The sequence below is a fragment of the Catharus ustulatus genome, chromosome 8, assembly GCF_009819885.2.
Source record: "Catharus ustulatus isolate bCatUst1 chromosome 8, bCatUst1.pri.v2, whole genome shotgun sequence".
Classification (NCBI taxonomy): domain Eukaryota; kingdom Metazoa; phylum Chordata; class Aves; order Passeriformes; family Turdidae; genus Catharus; species Catharus ustulatus.
In genome coordinates, this window is record NC_046228.1 from 588940 (window position 1) to 608216 (window position 19277).

A 19277-nucleotide genomic window follows, 5' to 3' on the forward strand; every position below is an offset into this window, starting at 1 on the left:
CAGAGCCTGCAGGAAAGCTGTCCAAAGGAATTAGGGCCAGCGAGTGTGTGGGGCCATGGGGGAGGTGTTTCCTGCAGGCTCTGGCTCCATGAGCAGGAGCTGCTCAGCCCCTCCTGGCACTGGCAGAGCTGCAGAGATGCTGCTGGCTCTGAGCCTGTGCTAGAGGAGGCTGGGGCAGCTGTGCTGGCTCTGACAGCTCCCTGACACAGGGAATAAACAGATAAATCCAAACCGTCCCTCCACAGGGAAGGGCTGGCAGGGCTGGAGCCTCGGGCTGGCACAGAGCACGGAGGGACCTAAACTGGGTGGTGTGGGAGAGGGAACGGGGTCTGCTGGGTCCTCACCAGCCCAGGGCTGGCACCAACCAGGCCAGCTGTGGGAAAAGGGACATTTACAGAACCTCCTCTGCTTGGTGTTTGCAGCTGTCCCTGTCACCCCATGGACATTGGACACATCAGACTGTGACTTCTGTCTTTCCATTCCTTATGGATTCCCCACTGCTCTATTCAGGGAGAAAAGAGATCACAGAATCATGAATATTGGGGGTTGGAAGGGACCTTAAAGCCCATCTCATTCCACCCCCTGCCATGGCAGAGACACCTCCCACTAGATGTGCAATTTCAAGGAAAACCAGAAAAATCAACTAATGAAATTATGTTAAAAATAAATATAAAACATCCAAACAAAAACATTCCCATATGCTTAATGCAGAAATTGCGGCAGCATTAAGCTGTGAAATGTAGGTCATATCAGATAAAATAATAAAAAAAAATCCACAAGGAAACATGAAATCCCTCCTGGTTTAGATTTGTGGGTGGGTTCCTAACTCATGGACTCGTGTTTGTGGGGCTGCCACGTGTGGTTCCAGCTCCCACCCAGAGCAGATCCTGCTGTGCCACCACAGCCCCGCTCCCCTCCTGGGGCCGGGCTCGGGCAGGGCTGAGAGTGAGCCCAGCAGAGCCCGAGGAAATCAGCATGTCACAGACATCGGGACAGCCCGGGCATGTCGTGACATCTCACAGACATCGGGACAGCCGGAGCATGTCGGGACATCTCACAGACATCGGGACAGCCCGGGCATGTCGGGACATCTCACAGACATCAGGACAGCCTGGGCATGTCGGGACATCTCACAGACATCGGGACAGCCCGGGCATGTCGGGACATGTCAGGCATGTTGTGACATCTCACAGACATCAGGACATCCCAGGCATGTCAGGACACGTCAGACACGTCGTGACATCTCAGAGACATTGGGACATCCCAGGCATGTCATGACACGTCAGACATGTTGTGACATCTCAGACACGTTGTGACATCTCACAGACACGTCAGGACATCTCAGGCATGTTGTGACACCTCAGACATGTCGGGACATCTCAGACACGTCGTGACATCTCACAGACACATCGTGACATCTCAGACACATTGTGACATCTCACGGACACGTCATGACATCTCATGGACATGTCGGGACATCTCAGACATGTTGTGACATCTCATGGACATGTCATGACATCTCACAGACATGTCGTGACATCTCATGGACATGTCATGACATCTCACAGACGCGTGGTGCCATCTCAGAGCGCTGGGAGCAGCGTTGGCCCAGCCCAGCCCAGCCCGGCCCCGCTGCGGGAGCTGTGGGTTCCCTGCGAGCCGGGCACAGAGGAGCAGGGTGGGACTGTGCCCGCGCCGCGCCTGCTGAGCCTCCCCTCCCAGGGGATGAAAGTCAGGGAGGGGGGCACAGACCTCACCCAGAAACACCCAAGGCAAGCAAACACCCAGAGGGGCTCGGGTGGATCAACCACTTCCACATTCCGTGGTTTCCAACCAAGTTTATTCCAAGCAAGGAGCAGACAGGAACGGAGAGTGTTCCTGGAGGTGCCTGCTGGCTCCACAGCCAGAGGTTCACTCTGCACACACCTTTCAATACAATACCTGGGCTAAAATAATTTATAAAAAAGTGTGTGGCATGCACCTGGCCTCCGAACGAGCCCTGCTATTGGGTACTGGACTCACACTCAGCTCCTGAAAAAATGTATAAATAATCTTTAAAAAACGAGGCTGACAGAAGGACACTGGCCCAGGAGCTGCCCCTGCCCTGGGCTGTGAGCCCTGCCCTGGGCTGTGCCCTCGAGGACAGGTCTGGGGGAGGCTCTGGGAGCACGGCAGGGCTGAGCAGGGCTGGGGGCCGTGGCTGAGCAGGGCTGGGAGCCGTGGCTGAGCAGGGCTGGGACCATGGCAGTGCCCACCCTGCAGTGCTGTGCTGGGAGGGGCAGTGGGGGCTGCTGAGAAGAGCGTGATCCAGCCTGGATGAGCCTTCATCCACACGCTGTCCCACAGCCCCAGGAGTGCATGCACAGGGCTTTGCTAGCAGCTACTGAAGGAACAGAGAACCCCAGGGACGCTACCTCAGCATCACTCTACTCTACCTACGAGGGAAGGGCGCTGCCTCGCTGGGCTCCGCGCGGAGGGCGGCACACGGCCCCTGCCTGGCCGGCCCTGGGGAGGGACAATGCCAGGACAGCGCCAGGACAGCGCCAGGACAGCGCCAGGACAGCGCCAGGACAGCATCAGGACAGTGAGGTGATGTTGGACCTCCCTCCTGGCGGGGCCATGATCTTCTGTGCCGTGCGCCGGGCGATGTGGTCGTCGGCCTGTGACCCTGGGGAGAGCAGAGAGCGGGGCAGCCCCGCTGCTTTCCATGCCACAACCACAAAACACCTCCTCAGCAAATACCAATAATTTCATTAGAGGCCATCTCAGACACCCTACGAGCATAGCACAGCTTGGAATGGCTGCATTTGTGTGAACTTCTTCATTTGTCATTATTTCTTTCCGGGAGATTTATAAACGGCTTTCCGATAAATAAATCTTGTATATAATATAATGTGGGGACTGGTAACATTTATCAAATAATATGGGATCCATCTGATCCAACCAGCTAGAAAACCATGATGGAAGTCGTTTTAGGGCAGAGCTTTGCCCTAAATTGGAAACAGAGCTGGGCTTTGTGCACTGACATAAATACTGTAGAACATTCTAGAGCTTTGTGTGCTGCCCTTGCTCCCCGTGTCACAGGACAAACGGTTTCCCTAGTGAGCAGAACTGAGGTTCCTCCAGCCCAGCCCAGCCCAGACTGCCCCAGACCCCCAGCCAGCCCCACGTACCGGACAGGCTGAAGCCGGACTGGTGCAGGTTGCGCACGGGCGGCGCCGCGGCTTTGCCGGCGCAGGGCGCGGGGCGCGACGCCACGCCGGGAGCCACGGCCTTGACACTCGCTGGCACCTCGTGCACAGGCCCGTCGTACATCCCGCGGGGCACGCCGTGCACCTCGGCCAGCTGGGGGACAGGTGAGAGACAGGGTCAGACACACAGACAGACCATGGACACACAGACAGACACACAGACAGACCCATTGTACATCCCGCGGGGCACGCCGTGCACCTCGGCCAGCTGGGGGACAGGTGAGAGACAGGGTCAGACACACGGACAGACCATGGACAGACACACAGACACATGGACAGACAGACACACAGACCATGGACAGACACACAGACACACCATGGACAGACACACAGACACACGGACAGGCCTGTCGTACATCCCGCGGGGCACGCCGTGCACCTCGGCCAGCTGGGGGACAGGTGAGAGACAGGGTCAGACACACAGACACATGGACAGACAGACACACAGACCATGGACAGACACACAGGCCCGTCGTACATCCCACGGGGCATGCTGTGCACCTCGGCCAGCTGGGGGACAGGTGAGAGATAGGGTCAGACACACAGACACATGGACAGACACACAAACAGACCATGGACAGACACACAGACACACAGACACACAGACAGACACACAGACAGACCCATCGTACGTCCTGCAGGGCACACTGTGCACCTCGGCCAGCTGCACAGGGAGCACAGGTGAGAGACAAGGGTCAGATACACGGACAGACCATGGACACACAGACAGACACACAGACAGACCCATCCTACATCCCGTGGGGCACGCCATGCACCTCGGCCAGCTGCACAGGGAGCACACGTGAGACATAGGGTCAGACACACAGACAGACCATGGACAGACCATGGACAGACACACAGACACGCGGACAGACCATGGACAGACCCATGGACAGACCCACTGTACATCCCCTGGGATTTGTACCCCGGGGCAACGCCGTGCACCTCGGCCAGCTGGGGGACACGTGAGAGACAGGGTCAGACACACAGACACATGGACAGACACACGGACAGACCATGGACAGACACACAGACACACACACAGACACACAGACAGACCCATCGTACGTCCTGCAGGGCACACCGTGCACCTCGGCCAGCTGCACAGGGAGCACAGGTGAGAGACAAGGGTCAGACACACAGACAGACCATGGATAGTCCCAAGGACAGACAGACGGACAGATCATGGACAGACCCATGGACAGACCCACTGTACATCCCCTGGGATTTGTACCCCGGGGCACGCCGTGCACCTCGGCCAGCTGGGGGGACAGGTGAGAGACAGGGTCAGATACACGGACAGACACACAGACACATGGACAGACAATGGACAGACACACAGACAGACCCATTGTACATTCCCTGGGGCACACCGTGCACCTTGGTCAGCTGCACAGGGAGCACAGGTCAGTCACAGGGTCAGACACACAGACAGACACACGGACAGACAGGGACAGACACAGGGACAGACACACAGACACACAGACAGACACACAGACACACAGACAGACACACGGACAGACCTATGGATGGCCCCCAGCTGTGCCTGGGGACATTCTGGCAGGATACAGGCACATCTCTTCACAGGAAGGGCTGCCCAGCCCTGGCACAGCTGGTGCAGTGCCCATCCCTGGAGGGGTTTCAGAGCCCTGTGGATGTGGCACTTGGGGACACGGGGCAGTGCTGGCCTTGGCAATGCCGGGAGAATGGTTGGAATCGATGATCTAAAAGGACTTTCAGGCTGGCCTTGGGCATCTGCAGGGATGGGGCATCTACACCTTCTCTGGGTCCCATTCCCACCCTGCAGGGAGCTGGCACATCCCCACCCTGCCCTCCAGGAGCCCCAGAGTCAGGTCTTGTCTCTCTGCAGTTAATTTGGGTTACTCATTCCCGCTCTGCCTCAGTGCAGGATGCAGATGGCAGAGTCTGCAATAGCACAGGGAAAAAGCAAGGAGGACAGAGCTGTAAAGAAGCTCTTTACATATTTGCATGTCTTTTGTCTCTTTAAAAAGCTGTGCCAGCACACAGGAGGATTTCTCTTGCTGCATTTCCAGTACCTGGAGGATGTACATCCCTGAGCATCCAACACTGCAGAGCAGTGGGAACAGAGCAACAGGAACTGCTCTAGCACAGGTAGGAGAGGAATTCCTCCCTCTACCTCAGTACAAACTAAAAACCCTGTTGCTGGAATTGTAATTTTGCTTTGTAACATTTTAATAGGCTAATAAAGCTGTCATTATTAGCTCTAATACTAAGAACTCTTGACTGAGGTGCCAGGCAGTTACACAAGAACACAGAAAGAAATTGCATTAATGATATCCTGCTGCTGTTGCAGCTTTGCCATCACAGCAGCCCCAGTACACCACAGAGAGATTGTGATCAAACCAGGGGATTGTGGAAATAAAACTCTCCTTACCCTGTTTCTGGCCTTTATCCTTTTATAGACAAAGTCAGGGAATGTCTTCCTCGGGATGAAGCGGCCTGAGCCCTGGGTGACACTCAGATTTCCGTCCTCAAGGACAACTCTGCCCTGGCTTATGACCACGGTTGGGGCCCCGTGGCACTCGGTGCCTTCAAATATGTTGTACTCCACGTTCTGGAAAAAAATCCCCTGATATTCAGGCCAACAATGCCCCCGTTTTTGTGCACTGGTCCTCGTACACCAGCAGCCAGAACTAACCAACCCTCATATTTCAAATAACAAGATTCCAATGGGAGGCAAACTGGAGTGAAGAAAACAAACCTTTAAACCAATAATATTAAACCTTTAAACCAATAATAGTAAACTACAGCAATAGTTGGATACTTTTAATAAATTATATTTATATTATTATATTATTTATATATTCCTTATAGAATATTTAAATTATGCTTTCTATTAAGATTAAGAACATGATATATTAAATGATAGCAGTAGTTTAATACATATTAAATTATAACTAATACACTGTTCAGCAATAGTTCAATACTTCAGCATTTTTTCTAGTCCACAGTAAATACACTGACATTAAGATTTCCAATTCAGATGCCAACTGCCTTGCAGTGGTTACCCAGTGCCAATCCCACCCTTTACAGCAATAAAAGGATATTTCCCAGTATTTTTAAAAGCAAATGCAAGGTCCTTCATCAGTTTACCCACACAGACAACTCCTCCCCTGCTGAATGATCCTATCTAGCTGAGGACATGCACTGTTTTCAGATCTCTTCTGATCTAAAAGCAGCCCCAGAAAATGATGCAAAAGACATGTTACCGAATTGTGGGTTTTTGCTGAGATGATTTTCGTAGCCTTGGGGTTCCAGAGCACCAGGTCTGCGTCGGAGCCCACAGCCACACGTCCCTTCCTGGGGTAGCAGTTGAAGATCTTGGCAGCGTTGGTGCTGGTCACCGCCACGAAATCATTCTCATCCATTTTCCCAGGGACCTGGAGGGATGAGGAGACATCCCAGATGGACACAGCCCCGAGCTGCTGAGGCAGGGTCCCTGTCCCCTGGGCTGTCCCTGTCTGGAGCTGCTGCAGCCCCCCTGTGCCCGAGTGGGGCGAGGTCTGTGCTGGCACTGGGGAGGGATGTGAGGATGAGCCTGGCCCTGGGGATAAAGGATACCAGAGACAGGTTTCATTTCCCTTGGACTTCAGAGGCTGAAGTCTCTGGAAAGCAAGACCTTCACTGGCTGGCTCCAGCTCCTGCACAGGCAGCTCAGGAGCACTGAGGAGGGCCAAGGACAGCCAGGGAAGAAGGACTGGAAGTGAACCTAAGCAGTGCTATTTCTGTTATATTTCTCTTTGAACAAAGCCCACCTAAGAGAGGTTTCAGGGTGGCTTGGCTCAGCTCCCAAGCTCCTGCAGTCTGCACAGGGACATCTGCTCTGGGGGATGCAGGACAGAGCCCCCAGGGATGCTCCTGGCAGGGAAGTGTGCGCTGGGGCGCAGGGACAAGGCTGATCCCACCCTCGGGTCACAGCTCTGCTGCCAGGCACACCCTGAGGTGACACTGAGACCTGTCCCTGCTGGGTCCTGGGCTGAGCAGGCAGCTGGAAGCATGGCCATGTCCCACAGGAGGGACACCCTCGCCCCATGCACCTCGCCAGGCCTGGTGAGCACCAGGGGACAGGAACACCTCATCACCCTGGGGAGAAAATGCTGCAGACACTCCCTGTGACTGAGTGAGAGCAGAGGATGGTCCCTACACAGCAGCCTTTGAAGACTCTGAGAAGACATTTCTGTGTCTCACTCTCTCTCAGCAGCTCTCTGAAGCTGCAGCAGTGTCTAGACAGTGTCACCCCTCTGGCTCATCTGAATTAACAAGGCAGTGACAGATCCAGCACAGGCACAGCTCAGAGTGCTCCCACAGCTCAGAGTGCTCCCACAGCTCAGAGTGCTCCCACAGCTCAGAGTGCTCCCAGCTCAGAGTGCTCCCACAGCTCAGTGTGCTCCCAGATCTCAGTGTGCTCCCACAGCTCAGTGTGCTCTCACATCTCAGTGTGCTCACATCTCAGAGTGCTCCCAGATCTGTGTGCTCACAGCTCAGAGTGCTCCCACATCTCAGTGTGCTCCCACAGCTCAGTGTGCTCCCACATCTCAGTGTGCTCACATCTCAGAGTGCTCCCAGATCTGTGTGCTCACAGCTCAGAGTGCTCCCACATCTCAGTGTGCTCCCAGATCTGTGTGCTCACATCTCAGTGTGCTCCCACAGCTCAGTGTGCTCCCACAGCTCAGTGTGCTCCCACAGCTCAGTGTGCTCCCACAGCTCAGAGTGCTCCCAGATCTGTGTGCTCACAGCTCAGAGTGCTCCCACAGCTCAGAGTGCTCCCACAGCTCAGAGTGCTCACAGCTCAGAGTGCTCCCACAGCTCAGAGTGCTCCCACAGCTCAGAGTGTACCCACATCTCAGAGTGCTCCCACATCTCAGAGTGCTCCCACAGCTCAGAGTGTACCCACATCTCCCACGTCCCAAATCTCAGAGTGCTCCCACATGTCCCACATGTCCCACATCCCTCATTTCCCACATGTCCCACATCTCAGAGTGCTCCCACATGTCCCACATCCCTCATGTCCCACACATCCCACATCTCCAGGTGCACTCCACACCTACCACACACTTCTCCCAGACTATGCACATCCGCTCCTCGATGCCGTTGGTGCCCTCGGGGATGAGGGTGAAATTGTCCTTGCCCACGGCCTTCTGAGCGGTGCTGAAGGTGCAGTGGGCACTGGCTGTGACCTGCAGGTCCCCGCTGAGGAAAGGACAGGCAGGGCTCAGGGAGGGGGCACTGATGGCACCCCCAGCCCCCCTTGCTGGGCAGACCATGGGGCACCAATGGCTCGGGGGGTTCGGCCCCACAGGTGTGCAGGGGGGTGTGGGAGGATGCAGGCAGGGCAGCGTGCCCAGGTGTGGCACGGCTCCCACCTGGCCAGCAGCGTGCTGAGGTGATGGGGCGTGCTGGGGTCGGGGCTGACGGGCGGGGACGTGACGAAGGCGGCGGCTTTGGCCCAGTTCTTGCTCCAGTAGTGCGAGCCGTCGGTGCCCAGGCTGGCGGTGATGGGCTCCCCGTACACCACGGTGCCTGCAGAGCAGGGTGCCATCAGGGGAGCACGGGCACAGACAGCACTGCTGTCACCACCCGCGGCAGCTCCGCCTCGCTCGGCACCCCCAGCACTTCGGGCTCTCGCTAATCCTTTCGATTATCTCAGATGGCTGGGACACACTGTCAGAGCAAGCTCTGGATCTGTCTGTCCTCTCCTTACAGCAGGCACACATTCCTACGAGCTGTCATGCCTTCCTTTAAGCCAAACCCCTGTCTGTCTGGCAGGGGGAAGCTCCCCCTCCCACCCTGCTCCCCTCGGGACTGATCCCAGCCCTTCCCACTCCACCCCCAGCTCGTTCCACATCTGTTTTTCATTCAGCTCACACCAAATGATCACAAGTGGATTATTCCCCGTTTCTCAGCTGTGTCTGCCAAGATGAAGTGTCACAGTTTCCAACACATCCCTTCCAATCTTCCCAGCTCCAAGCAATTAACTCCAGCAGGAGAGCATGAGAACCAGCACGAGCCTCAGCGCCCCAGGAGCGTGGGGGAGTGAGAGGGTGAGGGTTTATCAGAGCCCACAGTCAGGATGAGATTCCTGTGCATGCAGAGCCTCAGGGACTGCCCGTGCAGGCCAGCCTCACCTTTCCTCTTGGCCTGAGCCAGGACATCTGCAGCACCCCTGCTCATGACCTTGGTGACATAGAGGGGACAGTTGGCCTGCCTGGCGATGGTGATGGCACGGAACACGGCCTCTGCCTCCACCTGTGGGCACAGGAACGTGGCACAGGTGTCCCAGGACACAGGTGTCCAGCACACAGGTGTCCAGCACACAGGTGTCCCATGACACAGGTCTCCCATGACACAGGTGTCCCAGCTCTCAGGTGTCCCAGCTCTCAGGTGTCCCAGCCCCTCTGCACAGCAGGGCTGGCGTTGTTACCTCCTCAGGGCGGCTCAGGACGTGCCCCTCTGGCCCCGTAATCCCCAGCTCCAGCAGCCTCTTCTGCTCCTGGGGAGGAAGGAGAGAGCAGTCAGGGATGGGCACAGCCTGCCCAGGGCACCACGGACCCAGCACAGCTTGCCCAGAGCCCCCCGAGGGCAGGGGGGGGTGATGAACCCCCCTGGGGGGAGGTGATGAACCCCCCTGGCTCCTGGGGCACTGCACGGAGCAGATCCCACAGGATCCTTGCAGGGACCCTGCTCTCAGAGGTGCTTATTTGTCTGTACTTCTGTCACAGATCTGCTCCAAGCTTGTCCCCAGGGCTCAGGTGTCCCCATGCTAACAGCTCACACAATCCCTGCTGCAGCTCTGAGCTGCCTGAGGTCACTTCATGCTGCACAGCCAGCGGAGGAACAGCTCCCACATCAGATCCCAGCAGGTGGGAATTAGCCTCTATCCTGTTTGCTCAAATAAACCCACTGGAAGGATTGGATCTGGCTTTCAGCTCAGCCTTCCTCCCACACCACACTGAACACTGGCGTGGCCACGAGCTAAGGGAGCTGCCAGGCTGACTCCACCTGCTGCATCTGACTGAGCCTGGAGCCAGGACTGACTTTCCTACAAATAAACGGGAAAAATGAGCCCCACGAGCAGAGGCAGCGACACCAAGGCATTCCCCAGTGCTGATGGAGTTAAATACTGCCAGTGTCACGGACATTACTGGAAAAGCCTCAAACCTCCCAAATCCAAACTCCTAAACACAAGAGATAATGGGGAAAAGCATCACCTAAGGCAGGCAGGCACCCTTAGGAACCCCCAAAGTGCTTTTTGGGAGCCCAAGCACGTGTGAGGATCCATGGGGACACTGATGATTCCACAGGACACCCTGATCCCCCTGCACATTGCTCTGCCTGCACAGCTGCTACAGGGTCCTGCTCCCTGCAAGGCTTTGGGGCAGCAGCTGCCCAGGCAGGGACAGGGACAGGGACAGGGACCAGGACTGGGACTGGGACTGAGACTGGGGCAGGGGCAGGGATGGGACAGGGGAAAGGACAGGGACAGGGATGGGGACAGGGATGGGACAGGGGCAGGGACAGGGACAACGACAAGAGCAGGGACAGAAACAGGGACAGAGGCAGGGACAGGAGCAGGAGCAGGGACAGGGACGGGATGGGGACAGGACAGGGGCAGGGACAGGGGAAAGGACAGGGACAGGGATGGGACAGGGACAGGAGCAGGGACAGGGACAGAGGCAGGAGCAGAGACAGGGAGAGGAGCAGAGACAGAGACAGGAGCAGGGACAGGAGCAGGGACAGAGGCAGGGACAGAGGCAGGGACAGGGACAGGGACAGGAGCAGAGACAGGGACAGGAGCAGGGACAGGAACAGGGACAGAGGCAGGGACAGAGGCAGGGACAGGAGCAGGGACAGGGACAGGGGCAGGGACAGGGGCAGGGACAGGAGCAGGGACAGGGACAGGGGCAGGGACAGGAGCAGGGACAGGGACAGGGACAGGAGCAGGGACAGAGGCAGGGACAGAAACAGGAGCAGGGACAGAAACAGGAGCAGGGACAGTGCCAGGGCTCCCCTCCCCGTGCCCTGGTCACCCCCAGGTCTCAGAGGACACAAACCTCCTCGATGATGTCTCCGTTCTCCGCGTGCACTTGGGCGATGGCCCCCAGGTCCCGGATGGTGCAGAAGATCTCGTACATCTGCCAGGACACAGCAGTGCCCAGGTCAGCCCTGGCACTGCCCCCAGCTCGGGGTGAGCCTGTGGCTGTCCCTGCACTCCCCTGTCCTACCTGGCTGTCAGTGCACTGCAGCTTGTCCTTGTAAGCCATGAACACCAGGAAGGAGTTCACACCTTGGAAAAAGAAAATGACACGTGTGGCTTTGTCCCTCAAAACTCCCTGACCTGGCCTGGGCTGGGCAGGGGTGGCTGGGCCAGGGGGTTGTGCTGGCGAGGGTTACTCTGGAAGCAAAGCAAAGCCAAGGGCTGATGTGGGAAATGTCCCCACAAGCAGTGACCTCAAAGCTTGGGAGCTGTGAAAGACAATAAACCCCCACTTTATGGTGCACCTGAACCAAAAAAATGAAACCCCTGTGGGCCACGTGCGGGGTGAGGTGCCCTCTGTGACTGCTCCAAGGGCACACTCAGCTGCCTCACTCCCAGGCTGGATTTCCTGCAGTGCTGGCTTCACTCTGTGGCTTATCCTCAAATTTGGGACAGGGGATGGAGGGACAGGACACAGGGAATGGCTCTGAGCTGACAATGGGTAGATTTAGATGGGATTTTGGGCAGGAATTGTTCCCTGGCTGGGATGGAATTCCCAGATTTGCTGTGGCTGCCCCTGGATCCCTGGCAGTGCCCAAGGCCGGGCTGGACACTGGGGCTGGAAACTGGGGACACTGGGAGGTGTCCCTGCCATGGCAGGGAATGGGACCAGGTCCTTTCCAATCCAAACCATTCCATGATTCTGTGAATTGCTGCTGTATTTTGTACGGATAGAGGCAATGAGCAATACCAAACCATGGTCAAATTACAGCTGTATTTCATATTGCAAGGAACAGCTCCATTACTCCAGCCACTCTGCATTTTAATGGGAAATTCACTGGGAATTTCTATGGTAATTGACCAATTAAACCCTTGCTTGCAAGACTACAAATTGCACTGAAGACATTTAGCTCTGCATTAGCATATCTGAAGGAAAATGCAGTTCCAGACATGGCAATAGGTATTAATGAGTGCATGAATCCCTGCTGCTTGCTCTGCTTTCCTCTTTCCAGCCAGCCACATCCCACGGACACCTCGGGACGCACAGGAGCTACAGGCACAGCAGAACCACTGTGGAATGCTTAAAGCTGAGCTCCCTTCTCTAAGCCCTGCCTTGGAGGTTTTTATTTAAATGTTTCTCCTGTACATCACGTCAGGGTGGCCAACCCTACTCCTTTAGTTCCCAAAACCCCTTTCCATGACCAGGCTGCCAATTGCCCAAAGGTGGGAGAACACACCCAGGTGTTATGGCAGGAACTCGGCGCCAGTGTCCTCATCCACACTCCCTGCTGGATGGCCAAGGATGGGGGTCCCAGCTCCAGGGGAGGATGGGGGGTCTCAACTCCAGGGATGCACAGGGGGGTCCCAGCTCCAGGGAAGGATGGGGGTCCCAGGTCTAGCAAAGAACAGGGGGTCCCAGCTCCAGGGGAAGGACAGGGGGTCCCAGCTCCAGGGGAAGGATTGGGGTCCCAGTTCCAGGGAAGGACAGGGGGGTCCCAGCTCCAGGGGAAGGACAGGGGGGTCCCAGCTCCAGGGGAAGGACAGGGGGTCCCAGCTCCAGGGGAAGGATTGGGGTCCCAGTTCCAGGGAAGGACAGGGGGGTCCCAGCTCCAGGGGAAGGACGGGGGGTCCCAGCTCCAGGACAGAACAGGGGGTCCCAGCTCCAGGAGAGGACACAGCCGCCTGTGCCCATCCCTGAGCGCTGGGTGCTGGGGACAGCTCTGCCCTGTCCCCTGCAGTAACCCTGACCCGCTGGGGTCCCCGTGCCCTTACCCCTGTCCTTGACCAGGGCCTCCAGCTCCTCGGCCAGGCCCTCGTGCCAGCGGGGGATGTCCACGCTCAGGCCGTAGTCGCAGCAGGCCTGGCCGTCGGTGCGGCCGCGCCACTGCTCGTAGGCGGCCAGCAGGCTGCTCCCCGCGTCCGGACACACGTGGTCAACTGTGGGGACACGGCGTGAGGGACAGGACACGGCGTGAGGGACAGGACATGGCGTGAGGGACAGGGACACGGTGTGAGGGACAGGCCGTGAGGGACAGGCCATGAGGGACAAGCCGTGAGGGACAGGACATGGCGTGAGGGACACGGTGTGAGGGAAAGGGACATGGTGTGAGGGACAGGGATACAGCGTGAGGGACAGGGACACGGCGTGAGGGACAGGACACGGCGTGAGGGACAGGACACGGCGTGAGGGACAGGGACACGGCGTGAGGGACAGGACACGGTGTGAGGGACAGGACACGGCGTGAGGGACAGGACATGGTGTGAGGGACACGGCGTGAGGGACAGGACATGGCGTGAGGGACAGGGACACGGTGTGAGGGACAGGACATGGTGTGAGGGACAGGACACAGCGTGAGGGACAGGACATGGAGTGAGGGACAGGACACGGCGTGAGGGACAGGACACGGCGTGAGGGACAGGACATGGCGTGAGGGACAGGGACACGGCGTGAGGGACAGGGACATGGCGTGAGGGACAGGACACGGTGTGAGGGACAGGACACAGCGTGAGGGACAGGGACATGGTGTGAGGGACAGGACATGGCGTGAGGGACAGGGACACGGGCAGCTGGCCCTGCCAGAGCTGCTGCTGTGGGATGCACACGCAGGGCAGCTCTGCTCTGAGACAGCGAGAGCGGATCTGCCAGGCACAGAGGTGACAAACACCACAGGCAGACCCCAAGCAGACCCCAAGCCATGGCTTTGTCATCTCTGTCCGGCCAGCACAGCACCGGGAGTGCCCGGGGGTGGCTCTGCTCTGGGCAGCTCCCACGGGCAGCACCCACTGCCCATCACCTCCCCAAATTCTGGGAATAGCCCCCAGCTCCCATTCCCCACCCATGGGCTCCATGGGGAGCTCTGCCAGGACTGCTGGCACTGGTCCTGCAGTCACACACCACTCCTGGGGCTCCTGGGAACCGGACAGGAACAAAACAGAGAGCAGATTCATTCCACACTAACAAAAAAACGGAGCCGAGAAACTCCAAAAAACCCCAACCCCCAACCTTGCAGAGCTGTTAAAAACCCACTAAAAGGTGTTTAAAGTGCTGTTCTGTTCTGCTCTCTGATGAGGTGAGGCAGGGGCAGACACATTTCTAATAGAGGTGTGTATTTCCAACATCCACGTGCAGCAAGGCAAGGAGGCTCTGCACCTTTGGTTAGCTCGGTGATGTTTGGTGTGCCCAGCAGAAATGGACAATTCTGTGCTGTGAAGGTGCACAGAGACATTTCTGTGCTGTGAAGGCACACAAACTGAGACAATTCTGTGCTGTGAAGGTACACAAACAGAGACAATTCTGTGCTCTGAAGGTGCACAAACTGAGACAATTCTGTGCTGTGAAGGCACACAAACAGATATTTCTGTGCTATGAGGGCACACAAACTGAGACAATTCTGTGCTGTGAAGGTGCACAGACTGAGACAATTCTGTGCTGTGAAGGTGCACAAACTGAGACAATTCTGTGCTATGAAGGCACACAAACTGAGACATTTCTGTGCTGTGAGGGCACCCAGAGACATTTCTGTGCTATGAGGGCACACAAACACCCCTGCAGTGACCCCAGGCTGTGTATTCTGCTGGGACCCCCTGTTGGTTGGGGCTCCCCTTACTGATCATGGTGGTGCCTCCTGCCAGCGCTGCCCGGGTGCCCTGGGCGAAGCCGTCGGCCGGGCTCACGCCCGGGGCGAGCCCCTGCAGCCGCGTGTGCGCGTCGATGCCGCCCGGCATCACCAGCTGCCCGTGGGCGTCGATGCTCCTGGTGCCCCCCGGAACCAGCAGGTTCTCTCCGATCTGCCTGCAAAGGAAACCAGCACTCCCCTGAGCGGGCAGCAGCTCTGAAGGGAGGGAGCCCAAGGAGCCCAACGAGCTCTGCTGCTCCTCCCCAGCTGCCAGCGCTGCTCGAGTTTCCCAACACTACTCTAAAATGCTGCCTTTATTTTTCTTAAAAGATTTTCAAAAAAACGATGGTGGGAATGAGCCTTGTTCAAATCCCAAGGCACTGTATCATTCTAAGAAATTACTTTGGCAAATATAAATTTTTAACTTACTTTATTAATCCATCCTCCACATAAACGTCTGCATAGAATGACTGATCATCGTTGACAATTTTTCCTCCTTTGATTAGAATCTGGTCACTCTAATGAAAAAAAAAAAAAAAAAAAACCCACAGTTTTTTAAAGATTCCTTTGTTTGGATTCCACTTTACTCATTCCAAGCTTTAATTAAATCTAGGTTTAATATTTTCCCTCCAATCTCTCAAGTTCAGTGACTATCCAGACTATTTCACAACTACATTTGCAAAGGGAACTGTATGGAATTGTGCCCTGAGCCTGGCAGCCCTGGGCCCCCCCAGCTCTGAGGGCTGAGCCGTGTTCCTCCTCCCTCCGCTCCAGCTGAGGCTTCTCAGTGCATCTCATTAACCTGGTAATTTATTGCCATTCATTCGTTCTCGCAGTCAGAGGCAGATAAAGCCTCCAGGACTCGCCTCACTTCAAAGCCAGACAGTGGCACAGTTTTCAGATTTGCAGAATCTTCACCCAGAATCTCTAACTAGGAAATTTAGGAAGCAGCAGCGCTGATGTCTATGTGGAGCTGCAGCCTAATTTCAGAGGATTCCTTTCCTGCTCATCTGAAAAATGATTTCCAGTGCTGAAATGGGCAACACAAAGAGCACGGCCTGGGCACAAAACTGAGCACGTGGCGGCACAGCCTGGGGATGCTGCTCCACAAAGAGCCGGGTCCTGGGGCAAAAGTGCCCAGAAACATTTTGGGGCTTGTTTAAAAGAGCATCGCTGGTATGCAAAAGCTAAATTAAAGAGTTGTGCTCTCTTTTTTAGAACCGTCAGGATTTATCGTGTCTATTGTTTCCTCTTGTCCCATAACATCGATCAAAAGAAGCCTCAGTGTTGCTGCCCCATGGGAGAGCCTGACGGCCCCTCCCTTTGTGGGGTCTGTGCTCACCCCATCCTCATCCTCACCCCCATCCCCACCCCATCTTTATCCTCACCCCATCCTCATCCTCACCCCCTCCCCATCCTCATCCTCACCCCGTCCTTACCGCCATCCTCACCCCATCCTCACCCCATCCTCATCCTCACCCCCTCCCCATCCCCACCGGCCCGGACCCGCTCCCGCAGCCCCGCACCGCGGTGCTCCCTGGCTCCCGCACCCACCGCGCTTTTCCCCAGGGAGTTCTGCCGCGAGCCAGCGAAAGCAGAAAAAACAAAACACAAGGCATCGCCACCGAGCGATTTGTCCCGACTCGTGCGGGGAGAAGGGAATCCCCTCCCACGCAGCGCGGCGGGGCCGGGGGAGCCGCGGGGGGACCGGGCTGAGAGGGGCAGGAGCACGGGGAGCTCAGAGATGCTCCCACAGCGCTGAGCCCATCCCTCGGTAACGGCGATCCCGGGGGCACCGGGACCGGGGGCACGGCGGGGCAGCGCCCGCAGCCCGCCCGCCTTTGTCCCCCCGGGCCAAACCCGGGACAAAGCGGCGGCACCGCCGGGCTCCGGCCGGGCCCCGCAACAAAGGAGCGGAGCGGGGAGGCTGCACGGGGCAGGAGCTCCGGTACCGGCACCAGTACCGGCACCCCGGCTGTGCCAGACCGCCCGCCCCGCTCCTTCCCCACCGGCCGGAGCGACCCCTGGCCCGCAGCCCCCGCAGCCCCTCATCCCCCGCAGCCCCGCAGCCCTGACCCGCGGCGGGGAGCGCTCACCGGTGCCCGGGTCACGCTTTTCCTGCCGGGCTGAGACATCGCCGCCGCCTCCGCCGCTGTGCGGGGCTGCCGCGCGTGCCCGCCGCGCGCCCCCGCCTGCGTGCGCGCCCCCGCCCGCCCCGCGCGCACACCCACGGAGCGGGGGGAGCCGAGCGGGGCCGGGGGCAGCCGAGACCCCCGAGAGAACAGCGGCCCAAGGGCCCTGCCCTGCTCAGAGCCGCGCACGGACCGGCCCGGAGACAGCGGGACGGACGGGAGGGGATGGGATGGGATGGGATACAGGGATGGGATGGGATACAGGGATGGGATGGGATGGGATGGGATGGGATAATGGGATGGGATGGGATGTGATACAGGGATGGGATGGGATGGGATGGGATGGGATGGGATGGGATGGGATGGGATACAGGGATGGGATGGGATGGGATGGGATGGGATGGGATGGGATGGGATGGGATGGGATACAGGGATGGGATGGGATACAGGGATGGGATGGGATACAGGGATGGGATACAGGGATGGGATGGGATGGGATGGGATACAGGGATGGGATGGGATGGGATGGGATGGGATGGGATGGGATACAGGGATGGGATGGGATGGGATGGGATGGGATACAGGGATGGGATGGGATACAGGGATGGGATGGGATACAGGGATGGGATACAGGGATGGGATGGGATGGGATGGGATGGGATGGGATGGGATGGGATGGGATGGGATGGGATGGGATGGGACGGGACGGGACGGGACGGGACGGGACGGGATGGGATGGGATGGGATAATGGGATGGGATAATGGGACGGGATGGGATGGGATGGGACGGGACGGGAGGGGAGAGACAGAACGGGACGGGACGGGACAGGATGGGACGGGACGGACCGGGACGGGATGGAAGGGCGGCAGGAGGACTCGCACAGGTCCCCGCTCCCCCTCCCGGCGCGGTGCCGGCCAGGCCGGCTCCCAGCAGCGCCCGGCCCCTGTCCCGTTACCTGCCGGCAGCCGTCGGGCAGCGCAGCCGGAGCGGCGGCTCTCGGGGGCAGCGCGGCCGCGCCGGGGCCGGGCTCGGGTTCGGGGCTCGGTCCCTTCTCGGGGCTCGGTCCCGGCTGGGTGTCGCGGCGGTGCCCCCCGACGGGCGTTGCTGTTCCGGAGGCGGCGAGCGAGGAGAAGTTCAGCGTCTTGTTGTCGAAGGCATCCTCCACGCTGCAGAACATCCCGCCGCGCTTCTGCCGCGGCCGCGGGCTGCCCGCACCCAGCCCCGCAAAGCAGGCGGGCAGAGCGTCCTCCTGCCGCCCCGACATGGGCCCGGCACCGCTGCGCTCCCCCTGCGTTCCCTGAGCTCCCCCTGCTCTCCCTGAGCTCCCCCTGTTCTCCCTGAGCTCCCCCTGCTCTCCCTGCGCTCTCCCTGAGCTCCTTCTGCCTTCCCTGAGCTCCCCCTGTGCTCTCCCTGAGCTCCCCCTGCTCTCTCTGTGCTCCCCCTGCTCTCCCTGAGCTCCCCCTGTGCTCTCCCTGCTCTCTCCCTGAGCTCCCCCTGCTCCCCCTGAGCTCCCCCTGTGCTCTCCCTGCTCTCTCCCTGAGCTCCCCCTGCTCCCCCTGAGCTCCCCCTGTGCTCTCCCTGCTCTCTCCCTGAGCTCCCCCTGCTCCCCCTGAGCTCCCCCTGCTCTCCCTGCGCTCTCTCTGCTCTCCCTGAGCTCTCCCTGCGCTCTCTCTGCGCTCCCCCTGCTCTCCCTGCGCTCCCCGTGCGCTCTCTCTGTGCTCCCCCTGGTTCCCTGAGCTCCCCCTGCGGTGCCCTTGCACTCTCCCCTTGCTCCCCCTGCTTCCCCTGCTCTCCCCTTGCTCTCCCTGCTCTCCCCCTGCGTTCCCCCTGCTCTCCCTGCGCTCTCTCTGTGCTCCCGCTGCTCCCTCTGCTCTCCCTCCGTTCCCCTTGCTCTCCCCTTGCTCTCCCTGCTCCTCTTGCTCTCCCCTTGCTCCCCCTGCTCTCCCTGAGCTCCCCCTGCTCTCCCTGAGCTCCCCCTGCTCCCCCTGCTCTCCCTGAGCTCCCCCTGCTCCCCCTGCTCTCCTCTTGCTCTCCCTGCTC

At 58.5% G+C, this 19277-nt stretch overlaps 1 protein-coding gene across 1 annotated transcript; it reads right to left on the reverse strand.

Annotated features, from left to right (window-relative positions):
- Nucleotides 1-1818: 1818 nt before the first annotated feature.
- Nucleotides 1819-17280, reverse strand: DPYSL4 (dihydropyrimidinase like 4). Its single transcript, XM_033066773.1, has 14 exons — nt 17201-17280; nt 15534-15622; nt 15096-15280; nt 13261-13425; nt 11516-11577; nt 11345-11425; nt 9715-9783; nt 9419-9539; nt 8657-8813; nt 8342-8483; nt 6503-6673; nt 5668-5847; nt 3174-3345; nt 1819-2668 (listed from the first exon to the last, which is right to left on the reverse strand). Exons 1-14 carry the CDS (start codon nt 17237-17239, stop codon nt 2577-2579), a joined length of 1725 nt encoding a protein of 574 aa, XP_032922664.1. The 5' UTR covers nt 17240-17280; the 3' UTR covers nt 1819-2576.
- Nucleotides 17281-19277: the final 1997 nt, after the last annotated feature.